The 15915-nt window shown below is 37.3% G+C and overlaps 1 protein-coding gene across 1 annotated transcript in view; it reads left to right on the top strand.

Moving 5' to 3' along the window:
- slc15a4 (solute carrier family 15 member 4) overlaps window positions 1-15915 on the top strand; it is a 60344-nt gene that overhangs the window by 10384 nt on the left and 34045 nt on the right. The window contains exon 6 of the mRNA XM_051901888.1: window positions 5582-5762. Coding sequence (XP_051757848.1) covers window positions 5582-5762 — 181 coding nt within the window. The remainder of the gene's footprint in view (window positions 1-5581; window positions 5763-15915) is intronic.

Consider the following 15915-nt stretch of genomic DNA (forward strand, 5'->3'; position numbering starts at 1 on the left):
AATATAAAACAGTAGCAGAGTCCATACCACAACTATAAAAATAATGGCACAGAGAAACAATATCATTGGAATCACTTACAGAACAATTTTTTTTCCCCCAGCTGATGAACCATAAAGCCAATCAGAATCCACCAGACGGATGACAAAACAGCAGCACACGTTTATAATAAACCAAACATTATCGTCTGCAGGTGTGAATGCTAATATAGTTATCATTATATTTATATTTATAGTTAACGCTGGTGTGAACCAACGATATGTGGTATAGTTATTCTTGGTATGAATGGACCTTAAGGGTTAGTGAAAGAGTTTAGAGAGAGTTTAAAGAATTTTTAATGTTTTGGTGCAAGAAATCTTGAGTAACATCATAAGTGGTCTTCAGGGAAAAACATTAAACGCAACTGTAAAATATGGTTAAATAATTTAAATGACTTTTATTCTTCAGTTTTAATTTTAGAGCAAACAGGATGCCTGTGGTGATGCCAGGTGCTTGGGATGTTTGTCTGGCTGTAGAGTAGAGACTGTTTAGGATACTCTCTGGAGACTCTGGCACGCATGAGCTAGAGAAATCCTTTGAAAACCAGGGTATTAACTTCAAAACCATGACCCTCACTAATCGCAGATTAGCACCCAGCACCCGCTTTCTCATCTAAAGTTGCTGTGTATTTGTTTTTGTGCGAATGTGCGTGTGGGTGTACATGTATACGCTCTACTAGGTAAGTGTGTCAGAACCTTCGCCTTGAATTAAATCCCTTCAAAACAGTTTCACAGTGACTAATCCAAAATCACGACTCCCAGGCTGTCTGATCAGCAATGACAATGCAGTCACATGTTGCTCTCTGACTATGAAAATGCATAGACACAAATGTAACTGGGTGAGCAATTTGTGTTTATGTCCAGCTGTCTAAAACGGAGTTTTCCAGAATTAGGTTCAGAGTCACATGGTAAGGACAGAGGAAGTGCAAAACGACAATGGGGAAGTGAAAAAGACGTAATTGGCTGTGTTAAATAACACATTGCTTGAGAGTGTGACTGCAGGGTCATATTGAAGAGATGGTTGTAAAGCACCTCATGCTCTTTAAATATAATTTTCCAGAGCACTTTCATGGTGGTTATGCCATTTTCCGCTGACATTTAAAAATATGACATTGACAAATCAATGTAATGTGTAAGCTTATGTAATCATATGAAATTTTATGATATTTGGATGAGCTACAACTTCTTCTGTGATCAATGAATAAACAGTCCAGCATCTTCAAGATTTTTACTCAGCACTGAATTATCAATCAAAAGAAAAGCATTCCTCTTTCAGTCTGGTTTAGGAGGAAGGAAAGTGTTGAGGTTGAAGAAGAGAAGTGAAAGTTTTTCTGTAACTATATACAACTAAAAAAATATAAGTCCTACTTGCCTATGAAAACAAATTGCTGCCACCTTATTAGGGTGTTATATAGTAGGTGGTTGCCAGAGTATGTTATATATGATAAAATCTGGGATCAGTAAGATTTTTGTAACATGTCAAACACACCCCTCCCTTCATTGATCCACCCCAAAAAGCATGAACGCGCAATGCAAGACTGGATGTCTCTTTATCATAGCTGAAGCGAAGCAAAATAATTCCTCACAAAAAATAAAGCGAAGATAACAAAGGACAACCAAGAACAAAAATTGAACATTCAGTACACAAGAGTATATACAAGCAAGAGTTGGTTGTTAGTCACCAGCAGCACACCAGCTCCAGTCAAACAATGACACTCAAAACTGTCCTGTCACTATAAATAACATTACAACAACAGCATATCTTGGTTCTGCGGTCTTTCTTCAAATCTCCCTGTGTCTACATACCCTACTACTGATTGGCTACAAGTGTGTTGTGGTGCTCAGTCCGATCCACTTTCATCAGCATTTCTCAGAAACCTAGATTTTTGAACGGTAGTGTATATATTCTGTGGTATAAAAAGGGTTAGTAAAGTGTTCTTTTATCAGTTAAAGGTCAATCAGCACACAAAAGCCACTTTTCCACTGTCAGGTCAAAAGGTAAGGAACAGTTCCAGTTGTATTTCCACTTAAGTTTGGTTCGGCACAGCACGGTTAAGGCCCCGATATACTCACGGCGAAGTTCTTTTTCTTTCTTCATTTAGGGGTAAAACGAAATTCGAAATACGTGAGCAGGTGTATACTGTTATCGAACATCTGACACTGCTGAGAGTGTCGTTAAGATGAACATGTAAATATGTGCTGCACGCTTTCCTCTCAATAACAAAATAAACCCACAACAAAATTGGTAATTGTCAGTGTCTTATTTCATCAGAAGAACAAATTCATTTTTTTTTACTATAAAGCGGCTCTCCAGTTTGTTCATGTTTTCACTTTCAGACGTCTGACGCATTTGTATTACATTCCAAAGAGCTCTGTTATCAGCACCATAGTGGAAAATGAAACCATATCCGTACCACATGGGCCGGATTGGCACGGAATGGAACTGTTAAGCAACAAGTTTAGCCTGATAGTGAAAAAGTGGCTATAAATATTTGCCTGTTACCCTGATTTCACTCTGAAATCTCCTAAGAAAACAGAACAAAAATATTGATGACTCAAATGTAGGTCCTTCCCCAACTTCCTGTTTCAATAGGAATCAAGTATTTTCACATTCTGACTATGATAGTGTTTCTCTGGTGTGCATACTCAAGTGTGCAAATCCCCATCTGTCACTTGTTCTCACACACACAAGGGCTTCCCCTTCTAAATGAACATGTGCTGCCGTAGATTTGTCTCGGTGGACCGCACAGCCTAAAGGGAATCCAGTGCACAGTCTTAACAAGGCCAAATTGTGAGCTCTTAATTAGGAGATACCCATAGAGAGAAACAGACATGAGTAGTAATGTGGGTGAAAATGATATGATGATAGAATGATGCAAACTGGCAATTTCAAATGGAGAAAAAAGTATTTAAAAGTGCACGATGATGAAGGGGAGACCGAGCGCTCGGAGGGACATGTATAAATTACCAATGCTTAGTCAAAGAAATGTAAATGTAATGAGGGAGTAAGCTGGAGAATTAAAAGTGTTAAAAGCACCAGTAGATTGGGGACTGACTGAAGCTGTAGAATTAAATTCAAACATGCTGAGTGAGATATGCTCTCCGCCTAATACTCTACTGGAGGTGTAAATGTGTGTGTGATATGCCCATGCACACCTGCAGGCGTGGATGCATAATAAACCTCTTTTTGAGCTCCGGGCATGTAGTCCTCTGGTGTTGCATTTAGCAGACGTTATTTGATTAACGTCAATTAAAATGTACAGATGGTGAAATATTGTGCAGTGTGTTCGAATTAATTACAACCAATCAGAACAAGACAAGAATGGATTGGGCTGTTTTTGACTTTTGCTACGTGCGTACAGCATATACCCACATCTGCTCATTCAGATCATCAAGCCCTGTCTGTACAGGAAATGAGGACAGATGGTTTCCTGTGGAGGCCAAAGTGAAAATACTGATAATCAGGGTTAAAATTGGTCAATCCTTCATTGGTGAATTTGACCACACTTTTGTCGTGCACCTGCTACGTACTGTATATGTGCACTGGATATATAATGACAATGAATAGCGACCAGCGTCAAGCTTTTAAAAAGATGCAGAAGTATCATAGAATGGCCCCATGCAACACTTGTCATATATTACAAGTGTTCTGGGGGTGTATGATAGGGTTTGGCAAAAAAAAACTAACTGAAATTTAACATATTATTTAACAAAAATCCAGAGCTTGGTCTTCTGTGCATGGCTGTGCATTCATGAGACTCTATTAGCACCACAGTTCACTCCAACTTGCCTAGAAAAAGCAAACAAGTCATGTGAAATCAAGATGAATAAAAATGCAACATGAAATACAACACCTAAAAATCCCAAAAAATATCAGTGTACTTTCTTCACTGAGTTGAATATCTCTGGATCGGAACTCCATTTGTTAGATGACAGTCAGAATGACCGTTGACAGATGTGAACGCAATAACTTGTTGCGACGAACACAACAGATATATTCACCTCAGAGAACAAAGTACATGGATTGTATTTCATATCGCATCTTTATTAATCTTAATTTCTTAAAACTTGTGCGCTTCTTTCTGGGTGAGTTGGAGTGAAATGTGGTGCTAATAGAGTCTCAGGAATCTGCAGCCGTGCACAGAAGACCAACGGCCAAAGTTAGGGTTTCGTTAATTAATACATTAAATTTGGGATGATTCTGTGATACTTTTGTGTCTTTTTTTTAAAAGCTTGATGCTGGTCGCTATGCACTGCCATTATATGGACGAGCGTGAGTGGGACTTTTTTTTTTTTTTTTAAATTCCCATTTTAATATTATGGTTTTTTTTTTTTCTTATGTGACCATAATCTTGATGGATTGTAACTGTTACATCTCGCACTTTTTTTTTTTTTTTTAACCACATACATATACAACACCTGGGGCTAATTAAACTCTATAGTAACACCGGGCGCTCATCATCGCCTTTATTTTATTCAAACATACCGATGCGCAATGACTTGTGGGTAAATTTCCTTCTCCACTTCCTGTGAAGTAATGTGTCAGTGTTCCCCTATTCCCCATGCTGTTTGTAGTACCCTTCGAACTGAACTTGTTCGCTCCCTTCAGATTGGAATCTCACATTTAAAGGTAGAATACCCTGCAAAGTAGACTATACAGGGAATGGAAAGCACCTATATGGACGTACTTTACTTAAAAAAACACCCAGAAGACCTTAGCAAGCGTACAGCAATGTGCTTAAAACTGCTCAGAACACCTAAGCAACCACTTAGCAACCTCCTGGCAGCCACCTGAGTGGCAGCAAGTTTTGCATAAGCAAATTCTACTCATTTACTTTTTCTTCAGAAATGTAAGATCTAGTTCCTTAAGGCATATGTTTTTTTTCTTTGTCAAAATAGCCCTAATTTCTAAATCTATCACTATTCCCAAATCGTCAAAAGTTTTGTATAGGCAAACCTTGTTCATTTTCTTTTTCCTCAGAAATGTAAAAATGTAGTTGCTTATTTATGCAAATGTTTTTTTTTTGTTTTTTTTTCCTTTGTGAAAACAGGTCCTAAATTCCCAAATCTGTCACTATTTCTAAATAGTCCTACTGTAGGTGATCAACATTTTCTTTTTTTTTCTTCCTTCCCTCTGCTGAATTTTTCATCACTGGCATGTGAGGGGAGCAATCAGCCATTCATTATGAAACAGGTGCTCTGACGCATTCAATCCCCATGTGATATTAAAGTACTTAACAATTGATTAATGATTTTATGGGCTATTAAGAGACCTGTCCCTCTATCTGTTACTGGGTGGGTTTTACATCCATAGACCAGCACTGGCCACATGAGGGCGCTAAGGTTGCTGAAATGATTCGGTTTCTCTCTCTTTCTTTCTCATATGCCCTCCCAGAATTCACATTTAGGCTTCTACTTACTTTCTCTATGGAGGACAAATGGAGAAGAATGAAGCACCTGAGTGTTAAGAGTGACCTACACACACCCTGCTTCTTGTTTGTCCATCCTCTAGTGTAGACTCATTATTTTCCCCTTTTGTTTCCAGCAAACCTTCCGCTTCCCGGCGGCTTGGCTGACCATGTTTGATGCCGTGCTGATCCTCATGTTGATCCCCCTCAAGGATAAAGTGGTAGACCCCATCCTCAAACGCAAAGGCCTGCTGCCCTCCTCTCTAAAGAGAATCGCTGTGGGCATGTTCTTTGTCATGTGCTCGGCAGTGGCGGCTGGTGAGTCAACAACAAACACACTAAATTACATGTTTTTAGTGTATTATCAACACACAACAAAGATTTATGGCTGAGTCTGTGAACCTGTGGGTTTTGTTCTTCAGCCTTCACACTTGCCACATGAACTGTGTGTGTTGGCTGGTAGGGTGGGTGTATCAAGCTTCTTTGTACATATTCACAAACTGAGACTCATGTAAGAGGATGTGAGTGTTTGAGTGTGATAGCGGACATTTGCATACACATTTTAAATATATGTGTTCATTTTTGTGTCAAAAGGCCTGTCACGGTAGTGAACTTTCATTTCAGACTTCATAAGGTTCATATGCTGTGTGTTCTGTTATGTGACATACTGTAACACACACGTTTCAGAACACAGACCAAAATTATGCAATAATATATTCGTAACTCTATAGGCCACTACTTCATGATATGATACACTTCACGATTCAGTACATCGCAACATCATAAATATGATAATCTTGAGTGAAACGGCAGCAAACATGTGAGGGAGACTCCCCGCGACTGAGTGAATTTGTGGAGTCAATCCATGTTCCCTTCAATTTTGTCTAGTAGTGTGCTTTAAGAAATGATCGACTGATAAAATAATTATAATTATCATTTTTATGTATTCATTTATCATTTTGACACCATGACAACTAAATAAATAATCATTCGATTACAACCATGCTTAAAATGATGTACACTGACATGATATATCAGTCTTGTAGAAAAAGAAATTGTACATGGAGCGGGTCGCCCACGCAAGGGCTCTGCCATGTTGACTAGTTGTGACTAGTTGCCAATAATACGGTTGACTTTTTATAGCGCTTAGCTTATTATAACCAGTGCTCATGTCTGTTTACAAAGCATAAACATAAAACTACCGTTCAAAAGTTTAGAGTCAGTAAGATTTATTTAATGTTTTTGAAGCGCTCCAAGTCTGTATTTATTTGATCAAAAATACAGTAAAACAATAATATTGTGAAATATTATTACAATTATCAATATCTGTTTTTTTTTTTTTTTTTTTTAAATGTAATTTATTCCTGTGATGGCAAAGCTGCATTTTCAGGAGCCATTACTCCAGTCTTCAGTCACATGATCCTTCCAAAATCATTCTAATATGCTGATTTGGTGCTCAAAAAACATTTTTTTTTATTGTTATCAGTAGCTACGTTGACATGGACACATTTTGTTTCAATCTAAATAAAATCATTCAGATTCCGAGTGATGTGCGTGTTTATGTCACAAGCTTCAAATGGGATTTGATCTTTTTGACATGTGCACACTGGACAAATATACACAGTTTCCCGCTGTTGGCACATACTATCATCGCTTATTTTCTTTGTTTTAAACAGCAGACTTAATATTTTTTGGGTTCTAATTAGGAGACAACAAGCACAAGAAGGCTTCTTGTTCCATGCTGGCTATGTTTATCAAGTTGTAAAAAAGCCCCTTCCCTTGCACAAAACAAGGCGTCTGTGGATGAGAGTGTGAAACAAGGACTGGTAGGACACCATTGTCCAGCAGCACTTCACAGATGATGAGTGGAAGGAGAATTTTAGATTGACACGACAGTCATTTATGACAATATATTGAACAACATCAACAGCTTGTTCTACCCGTCATACGTCATTTTGACATTGTGTGTCATTGCACATGCGCAAAACTTTCCAGTTTGGGTTTTCAATGTGATCAAGTGTACATTAGAAAATTAGGAATTAGAAAATAATGATCAATGTTGTAAACAGAATTCAATTCTGCTGTAAAACAGTTAAAAAAAGACAAGTGTAGGGCTGCCCCCTAATAGTCGGTTAGAAGAGGCTTAGTCGACCGAAATTTTGTTAGTCGGTTAGTCGCAGAAAGAAAAAGAAAAAACCTTGTGGGAAGTCACGCAGTCCGTGATGGACAGATCGTTAATGGAAGGTCCTTGTAGTAATTACAGTACATTGGGCAGGAAATACAAACATTCGCCTATCATCCATAGACCTCAAATATGGCTTATCATTTGAAACATGTAAGTAATAGCAACTTTACATGGCTGCTCGCTCTAACATTAACCTAGATAAATGTGTGCTATTGTTAGACGCATATGCAAGTGTTTGTGTGGAGTGTGGAAGCTAAAGTATTAGCACGCTTACCGCAGGACATGGAGACACCGCGCGATCACTGGCATTTTTACCCGGTAACAGCGGAAACAACTTAAAGTACTGTCATTTTTTTTTTGTCATACAGATAAGAGTAATGCATCATTCGAAATAATGTAAATACTTTTATTTGTGTAAACTCACAATAACAAGCAAGCATCGTGCCTTTGTAAAATAAAAGAAAACAAACAGGATGTGCTTTCTGACATAAGAAATATATCTATAGAAAGCTTGAAATGTCATACTTTTAAATGAACCAATTTAAATTCTCTGCTTATGTAATCCGAGTGAAAGGTGCATTTCTCTCTATAGACATGTTCACTATACTGCGGAGAGTCAGCGTCGTCAACTTCATATTATTAATTTATATATAATTGTGTGATTAGTCGACTAATGGCGTAAATGAACGACTAATAGTCGACTAGAAAAATCTTTAGTCAGGGACAGCCCTAAACAAGTGTCATTATTCAGTTCAGTTCAAGAACTTTGTAAAGTACAATTATGAAATGAGTTTAATTCAGCTATAAATCAGCTCTGCAGAAAACAGTGATGTCATCATCCCAGCTCAGTTAAGTTCTCATCCAATAGTGTCAGTGCAGTCAGAATATAGAAGGTATAGAAATACATAGATAGTTTGGTGGTAAAATGGAGACCGTCTGGTGCATCTCTTTTTCCGATGTTTAAGATTTCAATTGCGCAATCTTTAGGTGTGGAAAAAAGTCATTGTCCTTAAGAAGCACCTAGATGATCCTCAAGAATTGTGGAACGATACATGATGGACAGACAAACTAAAAGTAGAACTTTTTGCTATACGTAAGCTTAGTTACAGTATGGTTGACATGAAGCAAACACTGCATTTTTAATCACAGCACAAAACACGACAGTAAGGCCTCAGTCAGCATATTCCAGAGTGGTGTATGTATCCATCATCATGTGTCAAGTCCAAACAGAATGAATGTAATGAAAATAAAATGTCCAAACGAATAGTCCCTAGTGAAACACATTGAGACAACCCACTTCACAGATCAAGCTGATAAACATTGTGACATCAAAATGCTAAGTCAATATTATGTGAAAGATTTGTGAGAGATCAAAATATATCCATACGGACAATTGAGTCAAATGGTGTTTTCTTAGTACTGTTCACCTTAAACTAAGGAATGAGTTCATCTCAGAGAGGTTACGGCATTTCCATCCGTCAGATAAGGTACAGTGACTCCAAGATGGCAGAGATTCGATGTAGAATGACTCACCCACAAACACCCACACGCTCTTGACACATTCACACAGACCACTGATCTCTCCTCTGAATTCTGTCACTCCTGTCCAACCTTGAGTCGGCTCTATTGAACCCTGCAGAAGGTGGATCGATATCCCCGCTTGTTCTGACAGTTAATATTCATACAGCCCAACGTCCTGGAAAATACCAACCTGAATCAGCGCTTTTCCACTTTTCATTATTCTCACCTTCCCTTTTAACATATTTTTACAGAGAAACTTTAAATATCTTCTCACTTGTTGTTTCTTCAAAGTCCCATACATATAAGAATCTATCTCAAAATATGCCTTGTCCACCTTGACAACATTTTTTGGCCTTTTGTGATTGACATGCTTGATGTTACCTAAAATTTTGGCCGAAATTAGGTATCTTAATGGCTCAACAATAAGACTAGCCCAGAGCCAGTGTGAAAGTGTCAGACCTGTTGACGGAACTGTTGCTACATATTACATTTTTATCATTTTTGTGTTTTTATGCCTTAAAAACATCACTGATTTAAATTATGCCACAAAGGTAAAGTTATTTAGCTGGTTTGACTGGATTATGATTTGTTTAAAGTTCAAGAATTATTTGCGATAGGTTGGAGTGTATTAACAAATCATACTACATTGTCTTTGATTTAATGAATTTATAGCTTTCACAGTGTTACTATTTAACTGTATAATGTTGACGTATTCGTGCAAATTAAGAAGCATAATAATTGGATTCTCACAAACCTGGAATTTCTGAAACTATCAGAGAATTTAAAAAGTGTGATTTCCAGTCCTGGAAAAAAAGATATCTTAGGAAAAAAACAGAATTAATAAAAGTTTAAAAGTTACTGGGAACGCCATGGAAATTTTTATAGTCAATTTAATTTGTCCACCTGTATTCTAAAGGGTTTTGTATAATAATTAATGGAAAATATTTCTCTCTGCCACACATTAATACATTTTGTTTTTGCAGTGCCATGAAATTTTGGCAGTACAAAGCTACATTACTGTCCCGACTGAACAAACAGAAAAAAAAAATCCTTAATGTTGAGCCTTGATCTTAGATAGTAACATAATCTTGCTAACTACAGTTTTGAGATGACCTTCACATCAGAAGTTCAAACAAAGCACTTTGAGTAGGCGGCTCACTTGAGGCACAGCATTCTTTCCAAAACTTCAGCACTTTCCTTCCAAGTGTTTTTGGCTTGCTTGTCTGTCTGAAGTTCTGTACACAATTGATGCCTTGTTACGAAGACAACACTTTTTGAGATTGTGTCCACGCATGCACAAATGTTCGAATCACATGTTGAGAGTGTCGTGAAGTGCCTGTTCGGAGGTTGTAGAAGAAGACACCGTTGACAGGTCGCAGTATCTCATTGTTCGGTTTGACTGCGCCCAGCACTCCAGTCAGTCCCCAGTCCAATTCCAGCTCTGCCCAGTGGATTAAACCGAGCTTAGTCAGCCTGACAGTGTGCGCTGTATCCAGACATTGACATATTTCAGACTAAAGCGCTTTTTGAGTGAGATGAGTTTTGGGAGATGCACTCTGGAGTGTGAGGAAAGTATGAATATTATTTTTTTTCTTTCCCACCCTGTCTGTCTTTCTTTGACTCTCCCTCAGTCTTTTAAACCACTGTCAAACTCTGCACGGTGAGGGAGAGAAAGGTTTAGACTTTTTTTTTTTTTTTTTTTTAAATTCCTCATCTGTCTAAGCTGCCATCAAACTGAGTAAATGTGTGTTTGTAGTCATCACGAGGGATTCTTTAAGCAGTAAACACCCCAAAATTCAGAAAAACTCAAAACAGTCAACATAATAAGAGACTGACGTCAAGTGTTTTGCTGCATGATTGCAGTTTTTAGGTGTTTACCTCACTTGATTTGTTTTCACTTTAATATACTGATACCTGTTGGCTGACATGACTGATGTCTGATACAACATAAAGCGTAGTCCACATCACATATTATTCAGGCCGACGACCACTCACTTAGACAGAAAGAGACTATTTGAATGATGTGTTAAACCACATACCATAGTTTATTTTATTTTATAAAACTAATGTAACTCAGAACAAAACATAACTGATGCGATCTTACACGCTGTCAGTTGTATACAACATAATCAGTATGAGGCTGTAAACTTGTTCAAAGATTCAGTGCTACAAACTTTTCCAAATCCCTTTCCTCAGGAGCACTCATTCTAACAGCCTGAGATCTTGTAAACAATATTTCCTGGTTTACTGATAAAAACCTGTGCAGCCCGAAGCACCCCTGGAAATTGAGTAAAGCCAATCAATCAGATTGGAGGTTGCCGTTTTGAGAATGCCCTTGTCAGTTTTGTGTGCACTAGACAACGTACCAACATACGGTTCAAGGACTGTTTGATTCATAAGACTAATAACAGACCAGCAACTTGAAGACATAAAATGCAAGTGGCTTTTAGTCCATGTTTGTTAGTTTTAAGGTCATCTACAGGCTAGAGTACTTCTAAAAGCTGACAAAGTACAATGTACATGTGTGTATACTTTTTTCTTCTTAGAAATCAAAGCAAAACATATGAATGCATCTTGTTTCCAGGGGCATATACATTTTTGTCCAAGAAAATAGTTCTGATAATTCCACTTGCATCTGACATGCAATTGCAAGTAGCAAAGTTTTGTTTTTGCCAGGTTGTGACTAAAGATTGACTTTTAAAAAAGTTCACGTCCCACTTGTCTGTTTCAATAGTAAATACATCAACAAAAGAAATGTTAGTGCTAATACTAAACTACAACTTAACCATTTAATTTAACTATTTAATGTGTAGTTAAAAGGAAAACACTTTCCACTTTAAAGACATTCACTAAATTTTACAGTATTTTGACACAAAATTTGTCTATCGGTGATAGAAGGAAGATAGAAGTGATAGAACGTGGACAGTTTGTGTGACACCCTAATACTTGAGCAAAACTACTTAAACAGAAAGTTTGCCCAAAAAGGAAAATTCTGTCATGATTCACTCACTCTAATGTCTTTGCAAATCCATAAGATTGTTGTTCATCTTCGAAACACAAATGCAGACATTATTTTGATCCAAGAGATTTCTGTCCATCCATTGAAAGTCCATTCCACCATAACTTTGATTGAGCAGTTTAATCCAAGTCTTCAGATGACAAACATATTTAATTTAGGCTTTTACTCGCATATAAAATTTGATCAACACACATACATAATACACATCAAATATGGTAAATGGAAGCTCAGATGTGCTTGCTTGACACACAAGAACAAACCTCATTGGTTCTCATGAGAAGACTTTAGAAGGCTGATCGAATCATAGGAATTCTGTTTACATTTTATTCATTTTGAAGCATGAAAGTTTTGGTTGAATGACTTTCAATGGAGAGACCGAAAATCTCTCAGGCTTTATTAAAAATCTTCAATTGTGTTTCAAAGATGAAAAGTCTTGTGGATTTGGAATGACATGAGGATGAATAAATGATGACTGAATTTTTATTTTTAGGGGAACTAACCCTTTAAGTTAATATAAAATGTGAATGAAAGCATGAAACTACTGACATTTCAAGCAACATTTAACAATAAATTAATTAATACATTTAAGAATTTTTTTTTTTTTGTAAGGGCAATTTTGGGTCACCACTCCATGCCCAGTGTGAAAACTGGGTCCTGAAGCAAAACTAGCCAAGAACCACTGTTTTAAAGTGATGCACAAGAAAATGACCTTGGTATTGCATGACAAAGCCTGAACATGCAGTAAGTGTAGTATGCAGTGCACAATACAGATGTTATCTAATAATAACCATTGCTTTGATGTAGCCAAGAGCGGGGGGGGACTCGTTGGCACACTCTTGCGGAATCAGTATGTGCAAACCACGTTCATATCACACTCTTTGTGTGTGTGTTGTAGAGATCAAACTAATGAGAACCTTTGGGACTCATGCTCTCCTTCTTGAGAGAGAAAGAGAGCGTCCCATCCTTTGTACTCCCACTCAATGACACAGACTGACTCATTAATAAACCGCTACCTGATACAAGCATGGTTTAAGGATGCTTACTGTGTGTGAATGGATTCTGTAAAAGTGTGTATGTGTCTGAGAGAGAACTTAGACATAGTCTGTGTGTATTAAGATACATGGAGTGGTGAGTGTGTGCCTGTGACATAATGGGTCCCACTAATGAGACTTATTATATAGATGAGATATCTTGGGAAATTAGTCTTTTAGTGCCCCTCATTAATACCAAAAGTATAGTAACCACGCAGTTTTTTCTTTTCTATACCCCTTCGCACTTCTTTTTCTTTTTCTCAGCCGTGCTCGGTTTCACTTTCTAGAGTACATTAATATTCGCACACACACGCAAATGTCACCTGTGGGCACATGCAACATAAAGGTAAATTGCAGGCAATTATTCAAAGAGTCAAGGATGTGTATGAAATGAAATACCAACAAATAATGACAAATAATTGCAACTTTTATCTGAATCTCTGAAAGAGATTTGTGACTCATTGTTCGGAATAAAACCCCAGGAGCAGGAACAACAGAGAGTTGTGTCACTTGAAATGTATTTATTTTGTTTGTAATGTGACATACAATTGAGGGCATAGATTGGGAACATGTCTATTATTTCATAAAATAATTTAAATGTTGACTTGTCAGACCTCATCACACCTTTTCACTTTGCAGCAAGTCTGTCTCAGATTTACCAGTACTTTCCCCCCACTCTGTTTTCCGATCTGAGGGCTTGAAGATATGGGCATTCTTCTCTGGATTTCTTTGTGAATCTTTGTGTGAATTTGTGTGAATTGTGTGAATCATTGTGTGAATCTTTTGTAATATTATGATAATGTAGATGGTGAAATCCCTGAGTTTTAAATTATAATTTGCTGAGAAACTCTCCTAAAATAATGGCAGATTTTGATCACCTGTTTTTTTTAGAAGTTGGTGAACCTTGAACCATTGTTGTTTTGTAAACTGCAGAGCATGTCAAGAATGCCCATTTTATTCTATACATATTTACTTGTGAAATTTTCTAAGGTGTTTCTGAACATTCCTCAATCTTACATTGCCCTTACCCCAACGTTTTTGGAGCATGTTGCAGTCATTAAGCTTAAAATGAGTTTTGATTTATGGGACAACAAATTTATTTAGTAAAAACATGAAATTATTGTGTCTTTTGTACTGTTTTCGGTTGAATTTTCTGGAGTATCTATTTAAACAAAGTGCGAATAGCCCTTTGTTGGCAAAGCTATTTACACTAACTCCACTCACCATAGTCCTGTTGAGCCAGACAAAATTACAAAAGAAACCCATCTGTTAAAGTGTAAATAACTAACCTGCTTTGTATTGTTAGTGTCGGTAGTATATCTAAATGAACAATGTTTCCTCGTTCTCTGTGTTACCTGGACCGAGAAATTTAATTTTTTTTTGTCAGCAAAAGACTTTTGATAGCTCTAGGGCTTTTGTGAAAACTACAGATTACACTTCCTTGTTTGTGTATCCCCGCCCACTGATCAACAGAAGGTTATTAACAGAACAGTTATTGTAAGAGTTTATTACTAAAAATTGTATCTCTGTATGTGAACTCTTTGGAGTGGAACACTATGGCAACAGCATTCTTACCTGTATGCAACAGCGTTTTGCTTTGGGGGGGTTGAGCGGAGCTGATAAAATGGCAGTTTCTTTCAGTTTTTCCCCTACATTTGGCATAAAATTGTTTGTAGTCATCCAGTTTGAAATGTGGACTACAAACATTTGTTTTTCAGACGTCCTGTCATGGCGTTCTCTCCATATTTATGATTCTTTGCATCCTTTAGCCACTGTACAATGAGCTAGATCTTGGAAACCGAAAGTAACTCACTCGCACTAAATTTTTACTTCGTGAATTCTTGCACCCGGGAACTATACTACATTGACACCATTATGACTAAAAGTTTGCTAAGAAGTATTTCATACTAAAGCAAGGCGGTATTTGACTCTGGTAAAAAAACCATAGCACACTGGTGGGAAGATAACAGCCTTTTTTCTTTGTTTTCTCTTGGCAGATAGCACTGATTTGAAAAACAAAAAAAAACAAAACACCTTTCTACTGCATAGGCAGCCAAGTTTTATTAAAAGCTTGCTTTGCTAGCTGTAGCTTAGTTTTAAACAGCAGATGGCACTGCTTTAGAAACACTCGTCTGCTTGCTTCCAGTTCCTTTACACACACCACTTAAACCTAAAATAATCATTCATAAAGTTTGAAAAGGTTGAAGCGAATTACAAGGGTGTTCGCAGTGGGCTGTGTTTACATTAATCTTGTGTCATAAAAGCATTCTGAGCCGAGGTGTAAGTATATTTAACTACTTATATGACTCAGGCGAACGAACGAGCGCTGTCCAGCAATCTTCTTTTGTGAGCATTTGTGTGCGGTTAAAAACCAGCATAGAGCGCCATCTGCTGTTAAAACTAAGGTCAGAATCGATTCGAGAGGGAAAAAATCAGAATCGATCCAGAATCATTGTATGTATCGAGAACTGATGTATTGACCTAGCCCTAACTCTGAGGTGCAAATAGTATCTACCGCTATTTGATTGTATAAATGCCATCTAACACTGTTTACACTTACTGCAAAGAAAATACTGCACTTGTTATTTTAATGCTATATGCGCCTGGTGCAAATACCATTCAGGGTGTGATGATACTGTACATCCAGACATCATTTGTGATGACCTTTGCCCTTAATCTATATTGAGAGTGCTGTTTTTATCATTGTATTTATTT

This window comes from Ctenopharyngodon idella, chromosome 8 (genome assembly GCF_019924925.1).
Source record: "Ctenopharyngodon idella isolate HZGC_01 chromosome 8, HZGC01, whole genome shotgun sequence".
NCBI classification, from domain to species: domain Eukaryota; kingdom Metazoa; phylum Chordata; class Actinopteri; order Cypriniformes; family Xenocyprididae; genus Ctenopharyngodon; species Ctenopharyngodon idella.